The sequence below is a fragment of the Platichthys flesus genome, chromosome 15 (genome assembly GCF_949316205.1).
Source record: "Platichthys flesus chromosome 15, fPlaFle2.1, whole genome shotgun sequence".
Lineage (NCBI taxonomy): Eukaryota > Metazoa > Chordata > Actinopteri > Pleuronectiformes > Pleuronectidae > Platichthys > Platichthys flesus.
The window spans coordinates 16,318,306-16,337,728 of NC_084959.1; the positions used below are offsets into that span (position 1 = coordinate 16,318,306).

The window sequence follows — 19,423 nt, forward strand, 5'->3', positions numbered from 1 at the left end:
TTAAACCCTAAACTTTTACATTAGGTAATATTTTATGTACTCAAATATTCAAAGTTATATCTGTGGATCCCTTATTATCAGGGAAAATGTCTCTATGAAAAAACATTACCACTGATTTCTAAATGTAATTTCAATGGCGTGAGCACCACAACCCATTCAATTTCATCCTATCAGGAAGGTGGGAGAAAGCCAGACTCTGCATGATACAAGTGAGAATTGATACCTTTTTACATATTTATGTGAACTGACTGTTTAAATATAATACTCACTCCCACAGACACATACACACACATACACACTCAAATTACATCATACAAAGAGGAAACCATATATTTTGTAGGGAACCACAATCACATCTAAATGCATCTATTTGCAGGACTTTCATATTGTTTTTCACTTTCCCGTCTTTTACACAGTTTTGCCCTCTTTTAGGAAGTAGGGCCTTTGAGACACATGATATTTAAAAGTTGTGTGGAAACACCCCCCCCCCCCCCGGGTTTGCCCATATATACAGTCTATGGGTTTGCCACAGTCGACCTGAGCAAACGTTTTCAATAGCAATTCTTTGTATTACAACAGCATCGTATTGACACAAGAGATCTACAGAACAAGAGAAAATAATTAATCACAAACAGTACAGACAGAAGTTATTTATTACTCAGTGAAAGTTGTTGAAGTAACATAAATCATTAAAATACACATAGTACACATTAATGTGCCAAAGTGAAAGAAATTTGAGCTAATCGTAACAGAAACACAGTGTGGAAGATTTGTTCTTATAAACATTCAACTTTTTTTGTTTTTGCATTTTGCTTGTATTTTATAATGATTTATGTTTACTGTGTTTGCCACTTGGAGACAATACAGTTCAAAGTTACAGACAGCTGTGCAGCCTTGTTTTCCTGTGGCTGTCTCCACTGTCATTGATTCCCGTGATAGATTTGAAAACTGGTCATGAATATTTGATATAATTAGACCTAATGTAGGGATATTTACAACCACCTGAAAATGTGAAACAATGGATCGATTTAATCAAAATCTGTGGAAATGACTTTTACTTTGACCCTGGTCTTTTTTATCAATAACAACATTGTTCACATATATAGGTCGGTACAGCAATGATAACTATGCAGTTTTCAATGTACCCAAACTAAGTCTTGTGACTTACAGAGCTTCTAAATAACAACCTAGTAAAACACAGTGTACAGAGAACAGTACAGTCTGAGTACAGTATGTTCAACTAACGCAACAATGGCAACATAACATTTTTTTAATCCCTGTGCTGAAAGATGACAGGGAAACAAGCAGGTGATGAGAACACCTCCTCAGACAGCAGGCATGCATCACGTGGTGGAGGGTTGAAAAATTGTTTATCTGGGCCTCTGACATTCAAGATTTTTATTGTCAAATGCACAACGATAGCATTAAGCAGTCGCTGGCAATGAACAGGCTCTCTTCAAGCAATGCCCGAGTAATTACAACCGAAAAAAATAAAAAAAAATAGAAATAGTATAAAATAGTAGAGTATCAACATTAAAAATAGAAAATAAAATATATATATATACATATAAATATTTACAAATGAAGAGAGAAATAAAATAAATCAACTATAGTGCAATTTGTGCAATAGTGCAAAAATGTCACGGTGCTGGTCTGGTGGAGTTATTGCAGTTCAGAGGAGTTTAAAAGTCTTATGGCCTGGGGGATGAAACTGTCTCTGAGCCTGGTGGTGCGGGCCCGGATGTTGCGGTACCGTCGGCCAGATGGCAGCAGGCAAAAATGTTTATGGCTGGGGTGAAAGGGATCTTTTATAATCCGGCTGATCTTCTTCCTGCACCGCTGGGTGTAGAGGTCCTCTATGGATGGTAGCGCCGTCCTGGTGATGTGCTGGGTAGACCACCCTCTGTAAATCATTACGGTTCAGGGCGGTGCAGCTGCCATACCAGGTGGTGATGCAGCCAGTCAGGATGCTCTCTATGGTGCACCTATAGAAGTTGCAGAGAATCCTGGAGTCCATGTGGAGCTTCCTCAGCCTGCGAAGGAAGAAGAGTTTTCCTGATGGAGTCTGAGTGATGGGTCCAGATCAGGTCATCAGTGATGTGGACCCGGAGGAACTTGAAGCTGCTGACTCGCTCCTCCGTGGTCCCGTTGATGGAGAGGGGGAATGTTCCACTCCTTGTCTCTTCCTGTAGTCCACGATCAGCTCCTTCGTTTTGCTGACGTTGAGATGGAGGTTGTTGTCCCGACACCAAAATGTCAGGCCCTGACCTCCTCTCCGTAGGCCTTCTCATCGTCGCAGGTGATCAGGCCTATGACAGTGGTGTCATCAGCAAACTTGATGATCGTGTTGGATCTGTGGGTGGCCACGCAGTCATGCGTGAACAGGGAGTACAGGAGAGGACTAAGCACGCAGCCCAGGGGGGCACTGGTGTTGAAAGTCAGGGTGGAGGATGTATTGCTGCCGATCCGCACTGCCTGTTGTCTGCCCGTCAGGAAGTTCAGTATCCTCTAACGGAGGGCGATGTTGAGTCCAAGGTCTCTGAGCTTGGTGACGAGCTTCAGGGGCACGATGGTGTTGAATGCTGAACTGTAGTAGATGAACAGCATTCTCACATATGAGTCCCTCTGGTCCAGGTGGGAGAGGGCAGTGTGGAGGGTGAGGGACATGGCATCTGCAGTCGACCTATTTGGCCTGTAGGCGAACTGAAGAGGGTCCAGAGAGTCAGGGAGGGAGGAGGTGATGAATGGTTGGACCAGCCGCTCAAAGCACTTCATGATGATGGAAGTGAGTTAGTCATTCAGGGAAAGGGTTTTGATTTTCTTTGCCTCTGATTTCCCTCACAACAGCCCTGCACGTTATTGTTTCCTTGTTCTCACAAAGGGGGAACTTTGCTAACGGTTTCCTTTGTATCCTGATCACAGACAAGTAAACTGCTATTATTTATAGTATTATTAGAGTCATATCTTAACAATCTGTTTTTTTCTCGGCTCCAAGTGCGTTTGAACGCACCTTTTCTACCGGACGTGACGTACAAATGAATCGTTGTATCGGGACTTCCGGTTTGTCGTGTGGTGGAAGCGTCGTAAGTCTGATTCCTCTATTTATCTCTTTTAAGAATTATCTTGAGTTTTGTTTTGATCTCTTTGTAGTAAGTTTCTGAAACAATCGGTGTTGACTTTTTTTTAAACTGCTGGAGACGTGAAAAGGCTTCGTTTACCTGATCTGAAGCGCTGTTAAAGCTGGTTAGCCTGCTAGCATCTTTTAGCTACAGCGGCTAACGAGATAACTTGTGTTCGTGCTTTGTTGTTCTATTACAATCAGCGTCATGTCTGTAATAATACGTGTTATTTGTCTCACAAAAACAACATAGCAGTTACATGCCTATTATTTTGTATAGGTAAAGTCCCAAGGTGCTCACTTATAGAAGGTTTTGGGTTGTGTTGTGCAGCTTCTTCTGTGTTTATTGTATGAAAACTCAACACAATATTAGACATTGTTAGCAAATGCTTCAGCTGCAAAATTGGTGGTTTTGAAGTGTCTCATCAACAGCCCAGAAATCCAGAGCTGAATATCTGAAAAATCTGCTTTTAGAAATTTCAAATTGTCTTTGTGTTGCAGTCCCACTTTTTTCAGCAGCCGGATGCTTCTAACTCTGTCATCATCCTTATGGGAAATAGTTAAAATCTTGGCTTGTTAGTTTATATTCGTTCTGTTTCCATGTGTTTTCCGCAGCTGAGCCGTCCAAGATGACAACAGCTGCGAGACCGACGTTTGAGCCGGCCAGAGGAGGTCGAGGTAAAGGAGAAGGGGACCTGAGCGCTCTGTCCAAGCAGTACTCCAGCCGAGATCTTCCAGGTCACACCAAGATCAAATACAGGTCAGCAGATCCAATGAGAATGGTGTTTTGGGTTGTTACCTGTGCATGACTTGCTCCGCTCCTGTTCAGCCAGGTATTCATTTACATCCATCCAGTGAAGATGCTGTCTGAACTGTTCCCAATGCATCTTCTATGGCCTAGTACCAAGCGGTTATTAACATTGTCCCAAACCACAACCGAGTGTGATCAGATCTCAAGACTTGTTTCGTTGTGTTAACACTTGTACTTTGCACTAAGCTCTTGCGATTAGATCATTCAGGACAGATTCCAATACCAGGTCGGTGGATGTGTGCTGGAATCTAAAATCCTTTTTTCCTCAATGCTCTCCCATCCTCAGGCAACCTACTCAGGATAATGTTGAGGAGGTGCGTGCCCGTGACTTCCGCAGGGAGCTGGAGGAACGAGAGCGTGTAGCTGTACGTGATAAGACCAGAGAGAGGGGACCAAGAGGTTTGTCTGTCTGCAAATATTAGACGTAATGAGTAGTACAGATGACTTAATGACCATTTATACTCATGGAAACTTTAACTTAAAATACTGCACCAACCAAATTTTGCAGAGCACACCACTTCCTCATCTTCCTCGTCGTCTTCGAAGAGGCCTAGACTGGATCAGATCCCAGCAGCCAACCTTGACGCAGACGACCCTCTCACTGACGTTAGTGCTGCCACTTTGAGACTTAGTGGACACTTATTGTTTCACCCCCATCAAGCTTTCTCACCAGTGATGCTTGTTTGTTTATAGGATGATGAGGACGAGGACTCTGAGGAGGACAGTGATGATGACGACACTGCAGCTCTTCTGGCTGAGCTGGAGAAGATCAAGAAGGAGCGGGCTGAAGAGCAAGAACGCAAGGTAAAGTGTTTGCACCTGCTCTCTGATTAGAGTTGGACATTGGTTATATTTGAGAGGAGGTCAATACTCCCCCATTTAGTTCATGATTTCAAATCTTTTCTCATCTTAGGAGCGGGAGCAAAAGGCAGAGGAGGAGCGGATTCGTATGGAGAACATCCTGAGTGGGAATCCATTGATTCATTTGGCAGGTCAACAGCAACCCATGCCCCAGACTCAGAATACATTCAGGGTCAAGAGAAGGTACCTCACACGTACACACAAACATGCCTGTATGCATTAAATTGATCTTTTTTCTTTTCGGGAAAAAAAAGTTCTCACTCAATACTAATCATCAAAATGAATTTGTTAATATTTTTCTAGGTGGGATGATGACGTTGTGTTCAAAAACTGCGCCAAAGGAGTGGACGAGGCGCGGAAAGAGAAACGCTTTATCAACGATACACTGCGCTCTGAGTTCCACAAGAAATTTATGGAGAAATATGTAAAGTAAAGGACTTGGTGTGTGTTCATTTTATGTTTGTCTGTGGGGGGGGGGGGGGTTAAACGGATTTCTTTGGTCTCATTGTTCCACCTGGTAGAAACAACTAATGCATTTAAATACATTCTTTATTTAAATGTGAGTTTCTCTACAGACAACAGATAAAATGTTGTATATAAATGAATTTGCATCCTTTAAATAAAGCTTTAAACAAAGTGGGTTTAGTTGTTAAATGTGATTCTGCATCTGAATACTTCTGTCCTTTTTATCATTTCAATAAATTGGGTTTTTTGGATATGGCTCCTTAGAATTTATCTGGAAAAGACTGATGTTGGGGATTAGAGAGGAAAGTTATATATTTATTCCACCTTTTGCTTATTTTGATACAATTAATCTCTAATACTTTACTGTACTTAGAAAATTATAATAAAGATCAGTTTTGACAAAATGGGTTTGACGTTAGTATGTCTTGAATAAAGGACAGAGAGAACGAATCAGGAACAAACTTCAGAATCATTTGGGACCTTCCCAATTAGGATTAACATGTTTTAATTTTTGATTCATCATTTCAGGCTTTACACTCTTTTCACAGTTGTCAATGTGCACAATAATGTCAATGAAACAATTAACTTAACACAGATGAGGCCCTTATGAAACATCACGGGCCAGGAAAGGGGAGGCTGAATCAGATAAGGCAGCGAGAGTGGGATGGAGACAGCAGAGGGAGAAAGCTATATTAAATCCAAGCATCAGTTAAACCTGACAGTAAAATAACCATGCTTCGAATAGATGATATACATTGACAAGGCTTGGGCATTGGGTTAGTGCTTGAGGGGAAACAGAGATGGCAACCGTGACCCCTGTCGAGTCCTGGATCTACTGCATGTTTTGATGCATTGGCAACTCTATGCCAAAGAAAGGAGGGAGCGATTGAGAGCAATAGGCAAAATGTAGACTTAGACATTCTCTGTTAAAACACTGCTTGGTGATAGGATGTATAAAGAGAGAGCTATCGAAGTTCTGCTCCTTCATTAAAACTACAAATGTATATGGCAAGATTTAAGTTTTGAGGGCATAAACTGCAGTGGTGTTTCCCTACCGGCGGGAGGCAGCAATGCAACTGCTAGTGTCTCCCAGAAAGAAGAGGAAGAGGAGCCGCGAAGGAAGCACGGGACTAGGTCAGCATAGGAGACATCCGGCAGGGGGCGCCCTCTCCGTTCTGCCGGTGACAGGGAGGCTGCTGGGATAAAGATGGCAGCTTCCTTTTGTTTCTCCGCTCTGACTTCACTCTGAGGGGGACTTCACTTCCCTCCGCACCTACCCGGGTTTCCGTCGCTCTCCCGGGGCTTCACACCGACAGTCGACCGAGGAGAAGATGGAGAAAAGCGCGAGCATCGACAGTTTGGGCTCGAAACGCTCCTCGTCCCGTCATCCGAGTGTTGATTCATTGTCCAGGTCGATGCTAAACACAACACAACACTTAGCGAACCAGAGAAGTGTTCAACTAACAGGGGGTTATTGTAATGTATTACAGCTGAAGTTAACACGACTTATCCTCTTGTAGTTTTATATAAACCTGCAGACGGGGCTGCATAACCACAACTAAGATCATCCGGGTAACGACCTGCTGTAGGTTGACAGCAATCTTGGACACAGCTTAATGGTCGCTTTCATTATCGGTTGTTATCAATGATTGATCGATTGATCGAATATTAATGCGAAGTCGGTCAGTGATTATGGAACCCAGATTTAATTTAAGAACATTCATGTGTTTAGGTAAGCTGATCAGCAGCTATAAGATGTTCACTATATTGTGACGGATCGATTATGTCAGATAACGGGTGTGCTCATTCTTTTAACTTCTCTATTGACAAATGTTTATTATGACAAATGTTGCACACGTGATGAACTGTTTAACAATCAAATATCCAGTCAAACAGTTAAATAATCAGTCCTGTGGATTATTTAATAGAAAGAAAAAAACAGGACATGCATATACTTGGTCACAAACTTCTATATAACATAAATACAAGTTAATAGGTTATTTGGAATTTGCTTGGTTAATTTTTTTTTTTTTTCAAACATTTTTGTTAAAGAACATCTGCAAATCCTGGACCCAGGGAAATGTCGGTCCTATTTGGTTAATAAATTACTTTTAAATGACATTAATTACTTATTATCAGTAATTGTTATTCATCGTTTCAGTACCAGAATGCAGCAGGATTTATCATCTGCTCGCTCGGACTATTGGGTTAAATATCCTAGCTTTCTATTTAGCTGAAAAAATTCAATGACCAAGTCCTCTTAACAGAAGTTCATTGGTTCGATCCCAAGCTCCTCTTGTAGACAGAACAACTGCAGCATATGATAGTGTCTGAATGTTTATGCTTCAAAGTGATTTGAATGGTCGAAAAGACTTGAAAAACTCTATATGAATACAATCTATACACCAAGAGAAATGCACGAGGGAAATTTGATGAAATGGCTGCAGTGTTTCCTCTGACTCATCTGTCGCCCTGTCTTTCAACAGTACGTCCACTTCTCGCTCTGACCGCTCGGCCCAGTCCAAGCCGCCCTCTGCCATGTCCTCGGACTCCGTGTCCACATCTGCAGAGTTTTCCCCGGAGCTCAGGGTCAGTACCGTGCACGTACACATAGACCACAGAGATCCTGCTTCCTCATTAAAGCAGCTAATATCCTTCTCAATAATCTTCTCTGCACCTTCCAGGTCAAACCCAAAACTCCTGCCAAGGTATGAAGTACATACTAGTAGTCAAGCTATTCGTTAACGCCTTGTTACTCAATAATTTGTCCAGTATATTAAATTTACATCCAGTATTTATTTGGCATGTTCAATTATATCTAGTGTTTCCAGCAGGTGCTTAGGGATTCCGAAAAAGAGGAACCACAGTTACTTCCAAATGAAACTGTGCAAGACATGGGTAGGTTGTATTATCTGTATTAATGAAAAATGTCAGCTTTAATCAGCTGTCTTAACTCAAGAGATTTGTTCTATATTTGGCTAAATCAAGATATTTTCCCTTCCCTTATTTCGATCCACAGCCCAAGACATCACCTACTTCTGTCCCTTCACCGGAGCACTGAGGGGAACAGTGATGGTTACTAACTACAGACTGTTTTTCAAATGCATTGAAAGGGTATGCTTTGTGATTTAAGAACAATTTGTTTCATGGGTATGTGAAGCTTTTGCTAATGTAGTGTTTGTTTCCAGGAACCAGCGTTTGTGCTGGACCTGCCCCTCGGGGTGGTGAGTCGTGTGGAAAAGATTGGAAGTGCTTCGAGCCGCGGTGACGTGTCCTATGGCTTAGTTTGCAAGGTGAGTCACCCAGAAATGGTCTGGAATAACTGAATTTCTTTTTTTATGCCAGTCCAGAGTTTTACTGGTTACAGATGCAAGCCAGCAAAGTGATGATGCATGTATATACAGTATATTATATTTTCAGCTTACATGTCAGAGAGGATGAACCTCTTGTCATCCCTGCTGTTTAAACCATGTCCACATTAGCGCACCAGGAAATATCTGTTGCTGCCTGCAGTGATTTTACACCAATGAAACTCATCTGTACAATCTGCTCTTGACCCCTGAACTTGCTCGCTCTGCCTTTCTGCAGGATGTGCGTAATCTTCGATTTGCACACAAACAGTTGGAGGACACACTCAGGAAGTCCATTTTCGAAGTGCTGATAAAATATGCGTTTCCCGTTTCCAACGGGCTGGTGAGTGATCCTCAGCCTCACTGTCTCTGACGCTGACGCTCTGCACGCGAGTTGATCAACTGCTACGTTTCTTCTTCAACTCTCCACAGCAAATCTTTGCCTTTGATTATGGACAAGTGTTTCCTGAAAACGGGTGGAAGGTATATGACGCCGTCTCGGAGTACAAAAGACAGGTATTTAAAGATGACGTGGACCCGTCAGCTAAATGATAAAGGAAGAAAAGAAACGTATTGATTTTTGCGTGTGTCTTGGAAGGGTATACCCAATGAAAGCTGGAGGATAACGAAGATTAACGAACACTTCGAGCTGTGTGACACCTACCCATCAACTCTCGCCGTGCCCGTCAACATACCAGACGAAGAGGTGAAGAGAGTCGCTGCCTTCCGAGTGAAGTCCAGGATACCTGTGAGTGACAAACCTTTGAGTGAGTGAATAAAATCCTCCTCTCCTGTGTGTGTGTTGATATTCTGCTACACTGCCTTTCGTAGGTTTTATCGTGGATCCATCCGGAGAGCCAAGCGACCGTGACGCGCTGCAGTCAGCCAATGGTCGGGGTAACCGGGAAGCGCAGCAAGGAGGATGAGAAATACCTCCAGTCGATCATGGATGCTAATGCTCAGTCCCATAAACTGTTCATCTTTGATGCCAGGCCCAGTGTCAACGCTGCCGCTAACAAGGTTCCTTTTTAAATCTAAATTCAACAGCAATATTTATGAAGCACAATATTTTCAAAACATTTAGTCAAAGACCTGTCATGTTATTGCCCCCTGTACACAGAGGTTAGAAGTGATACTCCACTGTAAAAAAATAAACTTAGGTTGGTAGGGATTTAAGTTTTGCTGAACCGTGGCTAGTGGATCAAAATAAAACCCGTCTGATGTCCATTTGTTTCTTCCAGATGAAAGGGGGCGGATATGAAAGTGAGGACGCTTATCAGAATGCAGAGCTGGTGTTCTTGGATATTCACAACATCCACGTGATGAGGGAGTCACTGCGCAAGTTGAAGGACGTGGTCTACCCCAACATCGAGGACTCCCACTGGCTCTCCAATCTGGAGTCCACTCACTGGCTCGAGCACATCAAGGTGAGCGGAGTGATGTGTCACTGTGCAGTGGAATGACGTAAAAATAAATAAAAATGGAAATGAAGCCAATCCCCAGACTCCTGACTGAGTTGTGTGTGTTCGTAGCTGATTCTGGCCGGAGCGCTGCGGATTGCAGATAAGGTGGAGTCTGGGAAAACATCAGTGGTGGTCCACTGCAGCGACGGCTGGGACCGCACAGCCCAGCTCACCTCCCTGGCCATGCTCATGCTGGACGGCTACTACCGCACCATTCGCGGCTTCGAAGTGCTGCTGGAGAAAGAGTGGCTGAGCTTTGGTCACCGCTTCCAGCTGGTAAATAATCATTTTTTGGGGCGTATTCCAGTGTAATGTGCTGTGTCTTTTCCTGTAACATCACTGATATTCCTTCTATCTTTCCTCTTTTTCTCGCAGAGAATCGGTCATGGCGATAAAAACCACACAGACGCAGACCGGTCACCTGTTTTCATTCAGTTCATTGACTGCGTCTGGCAGCTGACGCGTCAGGTAACAAATAAATTATACTGAAATGTGAAAATAATCTCCAGAAAAACCTTTCAAGGATAATAATGAAGCTGTTTCTGTTTTTTTAAGTTCCCTGCAGCTTTTGAGTTTAATGAATACTTCCTGGTCACCATTCTGGATCACCTGTACAGCTGCCTGTTTGGGACATTCTTGTGTAACAGTGAACAGCAGAGGGTGAAGGAGGTGAGCGCTTTTGTTTCTCTGCACATTTGAACAATGTAGTTGAGTAAAGGGCAGGATGCAAAGTCTGCTATTAAAAAGAGAATTTATTGCACATTCAGTGTTATGACATCTTTATTTTACAGGAGGTTCCCAGAAGGACGGTGTCTCTGTGGTCTTATATCAACAGCCAGCTGGAGGAGTTCACCAATCCTCTGTATGTGAACTACTCCAACCATGTGCTGTTCCCTGTAGTCAGCCTGCGCCATCTGGAGCTTTGGGTTGGCTACTACATACGCTGGAACCCTCGTATGAGACCTCAGGTATGTCAAGGAATCCTGTCTGTACCTGAGTTCAAGGTTTTTAATGCGCCCACATGCTGCTTTACTTTTGCTTCTGTATGTCATGTTTTTTTTGGTTTATTTTAAAGGCCTACTTACATAAGTCGAAGAGCATGAAATGCCTGGTTTGCGTTACTGGCTTTTATTTCTGTATCACCAAATAACATATAATATCCCAGTTTATTCCGCATGGTAAAGGGATTACAATACTATAACATTTATTTTTAAATACAGAAGAATTCAACAACATTTAAACAACCACTGTGAATGTGGTAGTGCGAGTCTATTGGCTGGTTCATCCTTTATATACACATATATGTAGATGTAGACTCCGGACCGTGAAACCAATGCAGAAGTGCCTGAAACCATGTAGATAGATAGATGGATAGATGATAGATGGATACTTTATTAATCCTGTGGGAAATTCAGATTCAGATGTATTTATTGAAATGACCAGAAGAGGACGTTGGCCAAATCTGTGAGAAAATTAACTTACTTCTTAACATGATTCAAGTTTGCTTCAATACATCATGATGTTTATTTTATAAATTGTGGTCACATTTAAAGTAAAATCTAAAATGATGCATGCTATGAATTGAGGCATGGATAGCATGTAATTGAGTTCTAGTGATATCCAATGCGTGCAGGTCGCAAGTGAGAACTCATTGTCCTCAAGCTCTCGATCAGGATCCTCCTTCCTCTCCTCCAAATTTGGTTACTTCAGGACAAAATGCCAAACTTGAGGCTTTAAAACTGCAGCTAAAAAAACGAATGCATGATGTCACTTGTTCCAGACTTTCAATAACTGACTCAGTCTCAAATTGGTATGCGGTGAGTGCGCAAGTTGACCAATCAGAGCAGACTTGCAGCAGTGTACAGTATGAGAAGAAGAATGTGTATTTTTAGCTTTGCAGCATCTGAACCTATTCTATTAAACCCACAAATTGAAATGATGAACCTCTAAATGCTCAGAACATAGGCACGGAAAAATAACTACATTTCAGTGTCTTACCATTATTATTTCTTTTATATCTATTTTATTTGACAGGAGCCTGTTCATCAGCGCTACAAGGAGCTGCTGGCGAAGCGTGCCGAGCTGCAGAAGAGGGTGGACGAGCTTCAGAGAGAGGTGACCAACCGTTCCGCCTCCTCTTCCTCTGAGCGGGCGGGCTCCCCCACACGCTCCATCACTCCAGTGCAGACTTTTGTTTGACACAACTTGACCCTCATGAAGCTGAGTCCCACTAGTAAGAAGGCCTCACCTGGCGCGTTGATGTACTATCACCAAACAGTCTGCTGAAGCGGATGACTGTGCTTGCGTCTCATAGAGGTTCTGTAGAATCTGCCTGCAACAGAAGAGAGTCTGTCTCAGACCACTTGACCACAGCCATAATGTTCTCATCCTCTGGGGCGAGAGGAAATGTAACAAGAATATCGGAGACTGTTCCGCGCATTAAACTGACTACAATCAGGGTTGATCATATTTAAAGGACACTAAAATATTACTCTGTTTTAAACAAGCCTGCCTTATACATTTCATAACAACACTCGCGTTGCTCCTCTACAATGCAAATATTTGCAGTAGATGATTTGTTGAGCTTAAGCAATGTGGACATGTAAAATGCTGCAAATATCACCTAAAATGCGTGGAAGTTGTTAAATACTGACTTTAAAATGTAGCTTAAGGGCTGTAATCCTAGGTCTAATTTTAAAAAGAGTCATAGAGCGCATAAAAAAACATTGATGGTTTCTCTTCGGAGTCGGTGCTTTTAGATTGTTGTGACCAAATATCTGTTTTTTTTATATATATAGTTCCTGTGTCAAACAGTTAATTACATTCCTGTCATTGAGTTTTGTAAGTTTCATCAACTAGTCAGCACTATTTATTCTCCTTTAGTTCAGACTTTGTATTTATAGCTCACAAACACACATGTCATCAATTCTTATGAGATCTTCCCATCTAAATGTGAATAAGCTGCACCCAACAGTTCATCGATCAGTCCCAGTTAACAAGCATCGACTCACACTTGTGATCATTTTCGCCAAATGCTTTTTAAAACTATTATCAAATGTCATGTTTATTTTTTAATAAGTAGCCAAAATTGTAACGACTGATAATTTGCTCTGGGTATTTTTAAGTATATTAATCTTAATGATGATCTGTGCCTTGCTCTGGATGATTGGGAAAATGAGAGAGTAGAACGGTTGAACGCTAAATACAATGTTAGCCTGCTTTTCCACTGTGTATGTGAATACTTGCAATAAACACATGACTCAGCTCAGTATGGTTTGTTGCTTGAGCCTGTTGGTACCTGTATTGGCTGCTGAAAATCAATACCCCACTATTGTTCTCAAAATAAACGACCAAGTGGTATGAAAACGACTTAAAGGGATAGTTAACCCAAGAATGAAAGTTAACTCAATATCTCCTCACCACCATGCCGATGGAGGGCAGGGTGAGGTGTTTGTTGCCACAAAACACTTTTGGTGTTTGGATTGGACTTTCACGGGTAAACGGGGTTGCGGCCAAATTGTTATCGCTCAACAACATGGCGAGTATCAGCATGTGTCCCCTTGAGTGAGAGCATAGAGTTGAGAGCTGGTGCGAGCGTGAACGTGGCTCCAGAGGATGATATCAGAGGCCATTTACAAACATGGTGACAATGACTCCGTTTTGAGTTCGATTTGAATATCGAGGCTTACGGACAATTGTGTGACCCCACAGGAGCAGCATGGATGCATTTTATGTATTAATTTCATGTCTGAAGATTTGGTCGCCATTGACTTCCATTGTATTGGATTTGTTTCTTTACCCCTGAAACTCCTACAGTGTTTTGTGGACCCACAAACTCCACCCACCCTCCATTGGCCAAGTGGTGAGTGGATAATGAGAGAATGATGGTGATCAGTTTCTTTATCAATCAAACTCTTGTGTGATCGATCACACTAGTTGATCGATCTGGAGGTGGATGAGCTGATCAGACCCGCTGAGTGAAAGCTGATTGGTTCGCAGCATTTCAAACTCCAGATCCCGCGGACGGACGTCGTGTCGCGATAGGTTTTTCTTTCTTCTCGCAGGAGCCGTCTCACACTTCCGGTGACATGACGACGACGGCATCGATACAAAAAAAGAGAGAAGGAGAACAGTAGAATTCCTTTCTGCCCGAGAACAGTGGAAAGTCCTCTGAAATAACCAGCTGCGGGTGTAGAGGCTCGTGTTCGCGGAGGATCAAACGACGGCCAGCGTCACGTCGGTTTTGCGGGACGACGTGAGAGCGGCGGAAGCTCTGAGATATCTGGAGTTTATTGTTCTTTGGCTGCTCCCTCCGGCTAACGAAGCTATTTCTGTTCCGCCGAGCACAGCCCGCTAACGCTAGCTAACGCCGGATGCCAACGCCGAGCGGTGTGAGCGCCACGGTCTCTACAAGCGGGCGGCTCGGAAGGACACGGTGCCTTTAATCCGTTCGGTTTGCAGCTGGACTCAGCCAACGCGATCCTACCCCCTACCCTCCCCCCGGGCTCGGTGACTTTCGTTCGGGCGAGAATGGCAACGTCGGCTCTGTACGCCTGCACGAAGTGCAACCAGCGGTATCCCTTCGAAGAGCTGTCGCAGGGCCAGCAGCTGTGCAAGGTTCGGACTGTAAACAACACAGCAACCGTGTGATCCGTGTGTGCTGTTGTTGATCTGGGCGCGATGGTGTTTACGACTCATCTCTGATTATGCAACAGCTTTTATCTTTCCGACCTGGACACACACATACACACGCTCACTGAAAACCTGTTTATCTTAATCCATCACCACGATCTGTTTGTTAAAGAGCACCGACGCATCAGGACACTTACACTACTTATAATGAACAGCTGGATGTTATCCATGAAAGAAGCGTTATCCTAATAATTGCCACTGATGTTCAACTTGTTGCTCTTTGTAGCTTCACGGGTAAATGCCCTGTATTTACAAAAGTATGGCTGGACACTCAGGGTTTTACAGTTTTTGTCATTCACCAATCCACATGCATTTATACAGTGCATCTATGTGCAGCACTTGATCTATCATAAATCTGTAATATAGACGATAGAACGCCTTTATTGTCATGGAACACTGTACAATTTTTTCTCTCAAAACATAAATGATCGCCATTAAGCAAACTGTGAAAATATATATATATATATATTCGAGATCTTTAAACAGACGTCAATCATGTCATGGTGGAGTTATCATCACTTATTCATAACGTTTTTGGGGGTTACGTATCTTTCCTAGGTTGCTTTGCCACATGGGATGAGAAAGACGGGAATTGCACTAGCAACCGTCTGGTTGGTGGTCAGCCCACTCTTACTCCTGAGCCACAGTGGTCCCGTTCAAGTAGAACCTCGGGCTACAGCGACATTTTTTTTTTTGATATTTAGGAATCCATCCTTATTGACCTTTGTTTCCAACATCCCCAATCCCCACCATTATAGTGTGTTGGTGTCTGTCAACATAACCAGTTACATGCCAGTCCTCAATTGTATACACCCACATTTTTTGAAACTGGTATTTCCACAAGCGTCGTGGCCAAGATTTGGTGAGAGACAAAAGGGCGGTCTTGTTTCCAACATGTCAATTTATCATGTAATCAAATTGGTCAACTTGTATGTCGAGAAGCTGACATGTGCTTCTCCTTTTGTTTTGATTCCTCAGGAGTGTCGCATCGCGCACCCAATAGTGAAGTGCACATTTTGCAGATCTGAATTTCAGCAGGAAAGGTGAGACGTTTGGGCCTCGTCATAGATTTCAGCTTTTATTTATGCTCCTACAGTGATTCTCTTTGTATTTCTTTTATGCAATTTGTTTGTGATGTTTGTGACTCTTTCCTTTCTATTCTTTCCAGTAAAACCAATACAATCTGTAAGAAATGTGCACAGAACGTGAAACAGTTTGGAACTGTGAGTAACTTTTTTCTTCTCAAAGCACTTTTCAAGCTTTGTTCATTTATTTAAAGTTACATGATGGGTAGTTTTCCTTCTAACCTTCTTGTCTTTATCTGCTTTCACAGCCCAAGCCCTGCCAGTACTGTAACATCATTGCAGCCTTTATTGGGACAAAGTGCCAGCGTTGTACAAACTCCGAAAAGAAATATGGATCTCCACAGACATGTGAGCAGTGCAAACAGCAGTGCGCCTTTGACCGCAAGGAGGAAGGCAGGAGAAAGGTAACAACACACACACATGCACCCTAATTAACAGTGAATGTGTAGCAGCAACATCTTGAGCTACCATCTTCTAAATGTCCTACAGGTGGATGGGAAACTGCTGTGCTGGCTCTGCACTCTGTCCTACCGCCGGGTCCTGCAAAAGACCAAGGAACAGAGGAAAGGCTTCGGCTCCTCCAACTCCTCGTCCCTGAACGAGAAAGACCACCACTCCAGACCTCACCATCATCACCACCACCAGCACAGACACAGCAGCTCTCACCACAAGTAAGTTCTTCGCTTTGTCACTTCTTCCATTCTCAGGCTGCTCAGCCAGGCTGTTATGTCTCAGTCAGAATCGGAAAGAAATAAAGTTTGTGTGTTGCTGAGCTATCTTGTCTTTCACAGACTGAGTGGGAGCCTGAGTCCTGAGCAAGAGCAGGGACTGTGGAAGCAGAGGTGAGACTTTCTTTCTTATTTCTCCCACTTAATGAATACTGTGTATTAATGGAGCTTTTATGGCCGAAACTTTATATTCTAATCTGACTTTCTGTGCAGCCATAAATCGTCTTTGATCCAGAAGGAGACTCCAAAGAAGAAACCAAAACTGGAGCTGAAGCCATCTAATGGGGACAGGTGAGATCGATTTACTAACTGCTAAAGGAAAGATGCAATGAGTTAACTCGCATTGCTGTTGACGTAAAAACACCACCTAGCCATATTTTGTTCACTCATCTCAACATTAGGCTCATGTACTTCCCCTTTCTCCAATCAGTAGTTCCATCACCAAGTCAATGGATTCTGGAGGAACAGACAACTTCATTCTCATCAGCCAGCTGAAAGAGGAAGTGATGTCACTGAAGAGACTTCTGCAGCAGAAGGATCAGACCATCCTAGAGAAGGACCGAAAGGTAGGACGTCTGCTTAAACGCGACAAAACTGCATCACTGTTAGCTGATTGGATGTCCTCTGAGGTATTAATTATGAAACTCTTCTCTAGCTCACAGAGATCAAAGCAGACTTTCAGTACCAGGAGTCAAACATGAGAGTGAAGATGAACCAAATGGATAAATCGCACAAAGAGTCCATGGAGCACCAGCAGGTAAAAAAAACGACAAATTGTTGCAGACCAGTTAGATAAATTATACTTGTGTTGACAACAGCGACCTGTGTATTACTGCAATCACATCTCTTGTGAGTAAAAAGCCAATAAGAACCCTTGATCACAGCAGCTGTTCAAATGCTTTAACGGTGTTTATTAGAGGGATATTTTCCACTGCCCCCACCCAGCACTTCAGGTTTTACACAACCTCAATATGCTTGTTTAGGTAATAATTAATTGGTAATAACAAGCTGATACAGAAGCTTTATATGTGTGGAATTTAACATTCCAATAAGTTTGTCAGATTTTTGTAAATTTATAGCTACAGACACTAGAAGCATTAACAGCATCTAATGAACTCACATTAGCAGAAATTAAGTCAGAATAATTACACTGCTATTGATATATTTTTTACTAAAAATTATTTTTCAAAACTAGCTTTATATACTTCAAAAATAATAATAACAATGATATAACCAATAAGAGTACTAATAAAGTCCCTGAAAAAGTGGACTGCATTGATGCACCTCAAACAATAATACATGTTGAACCAAAACTAGGTTGAAGCGTCTAATGAGTAATTGTGACTATTTGTATCATTTCTAACACAGTAAATAATTTGTTTCCACAGGGCAAGAACAGGGAGTTGATGAAGCAAGTGGCTGCACTCTCCAAAGGAAAAAAGTTTGACCGGACAGGAAGCTCACTACTGTTATCCTAACAATAGGCCGGCCAGCGGGTAACGACACAGAGCGGCTTCATTGTTATAACACTGTGAGAGTCTCCCTCCTGTGTTTCCTCATTGCCATCAACATTGATTTACTTCACTGGTAAACCCAGAGACCATGTTGTACATGGCAAACAATTGTCGAAACAAAGAAACCTTTTTTTCTCGAAATGTCAACATATTTTAAATATTTTATGGCAACTTTTCCACTGGATCAAAGGATGTGACCTGGGATGTGCGGAGTGGAGGATGGGAGTCATTTTTAACACTGCCGGGCCAAAACAAAAAAACACGGTGTGCATATGTGAATAGCATTCTGTCGACTCAATGTATCCCCTTAACTTTTATGGATGTCATGCAATTTATTTATTCAACTGTATTTCTTAGCTTTTTTATTTCCTCACAACATACTGAGAGAACATCCCACATTTTGGGGTTTTCTTCAACAGCAGTTAGATATATTTTTCTAAACAATGCGATTGTGGAAGACTAGCTCTCCTTAACGGAGACCCTCAGCAACTTTACAATGTATGCAAAATGGGAGAAGTGTGACCACTTGGCTGCTGCTCAACAGTAGAGAACTCTCTCAGTAACAATTCATAAATCAACCAATGAACACTTTGAAAGGCTGTCTGATAGAGAGACACCTCTTGGCTGCCCTCTTTCTCACCGTGTGAAAGCTATAGTGCTTCGCTGTTTCTCTTTAGTGGAACGATTGTAATAATGCATGATTTAACTGCCAGATACCAGATGGCATTGTGGTCGGACTTCTTTCCCCCCTCCCCCTTTTAATTAGTTTTTTAAGAATCACTTGTAAATGTATTACTGGGGTCAGCCATTGTATTTAAACTATTGCTTGTATCTGTTTTAGTGAGTACAGTATGTGTATGGTAAGGCCAGTTGAAATTAACATGTCTGTAGAAGATGCTTTTTAAAGGAACACACCTTTCACCTTGCGTTACTGGGCTGGTTTCATACTGGGGCATCCAGGATCACTTTTGTACTTTTTTCCAAACCAAGTGTTTTAAATCTATTAAAACTGGCTAAACTGTTTCTGTAGTTTTATTTTTTTACTGACTGCAAAACTGTTTAACTTTGTTTAGGGGTTTCGTAAATGTATACAGTTCAAGTCATGCACCTCGCACATTAAACATATGGTCTGGGCAAGGTAAGGACAGCTGTATCAAAGAATCAACCTATAAATCTTCTGTGCCGTTCTTGATTTTAAATCCCCCTTTCATAAATTATTTAAATCTTACATCTCTAAACTAGTTTTATGACTTTTGTGTAAAGCACATAATATAGTTATAGGATTTTATGGTGGTGTATAGTCTAAAATTAAATGCAGCATGATGTCATATTATTG

At 42.2% G+C, this 19,423-nt stretch overlaps 3 protein-coding genes across 6 annotated transcripts; all 3 read left to right on the forward strand.

Moving 5' to 3' along the window:
• Positions 1–3,005: 3,005 nt before the first annotated feature.
• On the forward strand, positions 3,006–5,506 carry cwc15 (CWC15 spliceosome associated protein homolog). The gene is made up of 7 exons (XM_062406981.1): positions 3,006–3,083; positions 3,734–3,878; positions 4,216–4,328; positions 4,438–4,535; positions 4,623–4,733; positions 4,843–4,973; positions 5,094–5,506. Exons 2-7 carry the CDS (start codon positions 3,748–3,750, stop codon positions 5,221–5,223), a joined length of 714 nt encoding a protein of 237 aa, XP_062262965.1. The 5' UTR covers positions 3,006–3,083; positions 3,734–3,747; the 3' UTR covers positions 5,224–5,506.
• Positions 5,507–6,433: 927 nt separating this feature from the next.
• On the forward strand, positions 6,434–13,336 carry mtmr2 (myotubularin related protein 2). Of its 3 annotated transcripts, none has more exons than XM_062406624.1 (16): positions 6,434–6,666; positions 7,742–7,844; positions 7,940–7,963; positions 8,078–8,153; positions 8,275–8,369; positions 8,444–8,548; positions 8,844–8,948; positions 9,038–9,121; positions 9,204–9,353; positions 9,437–9,625; positions 9,847–10,032; positions 10,138–10,344; positions 10,444–10,536; positions 10,624–10,737; positions 10,860–11,036; positions 12,103–13,336. In XM_062406624.1, the coding sequence occupies exons 1-16, from the start codon at positions 6,587–6,589 to the stop codon at positions 12,265–12,267; spliced, it is 1,953 nt and encodes a 650-aa protein (XP_062262608.1). In that variant the 5' UTR covers positions 6,434–6,586; the 3' UTR covers positions 12,268–13,336. The 3 variants fall into 3 exon arrangements, with proteins under 3 accessions (XP_062262608.1, XP_062262609.1, XP_062262610.1); XM_062406625.1 differs by having other exon boundaries at positions 8,087–8,153; XM_062406626.1 differs by having other exon boundaries at positions 8,090–8,153.
• Positions 13,337–14,133: 797 nt separating this feature from the next.
• fam76b (family with sequence similarity 76 member B) lies at positions 14,134–19,110 on the forward strand. 2 transcript variants are annotated; one of them, XM_062406619.1, is made up of 10 exons: positions 14,134–14,685; positions 15,739–15,803; positions 15,929–15,983; positions 16,094–16,249; positions 16,335–16,516; positions 16,637–16,687; positions 16,787–16,864; positions 17,004–17,139; positions 17,229–17,330; positions 17,962–19,110. In XM_062406619.1, the coding sequence occupies exons 1-10, from the start codon at positions 14,599–14,601 to the stop codon at positions 18,049–18,051; spliced, it is 1,002 nt and encodes a 333-aa protein (XP_062262603.1). In that variant the 5' UTR covers positions 14,134–14,598; the 3' UTR covers positions 18,052–19,110. The 2 variants fall into 2 exon arrangements, with proteins under 2 accessions (XP_062262603.1, XP_062262604.1); XM_062406620.1 differs by having other exon boundaries at positions 17,007–17,139.
• The last annotated feature ends 313 nt before the right edge of the window (positions 19,111–19,423 follow it).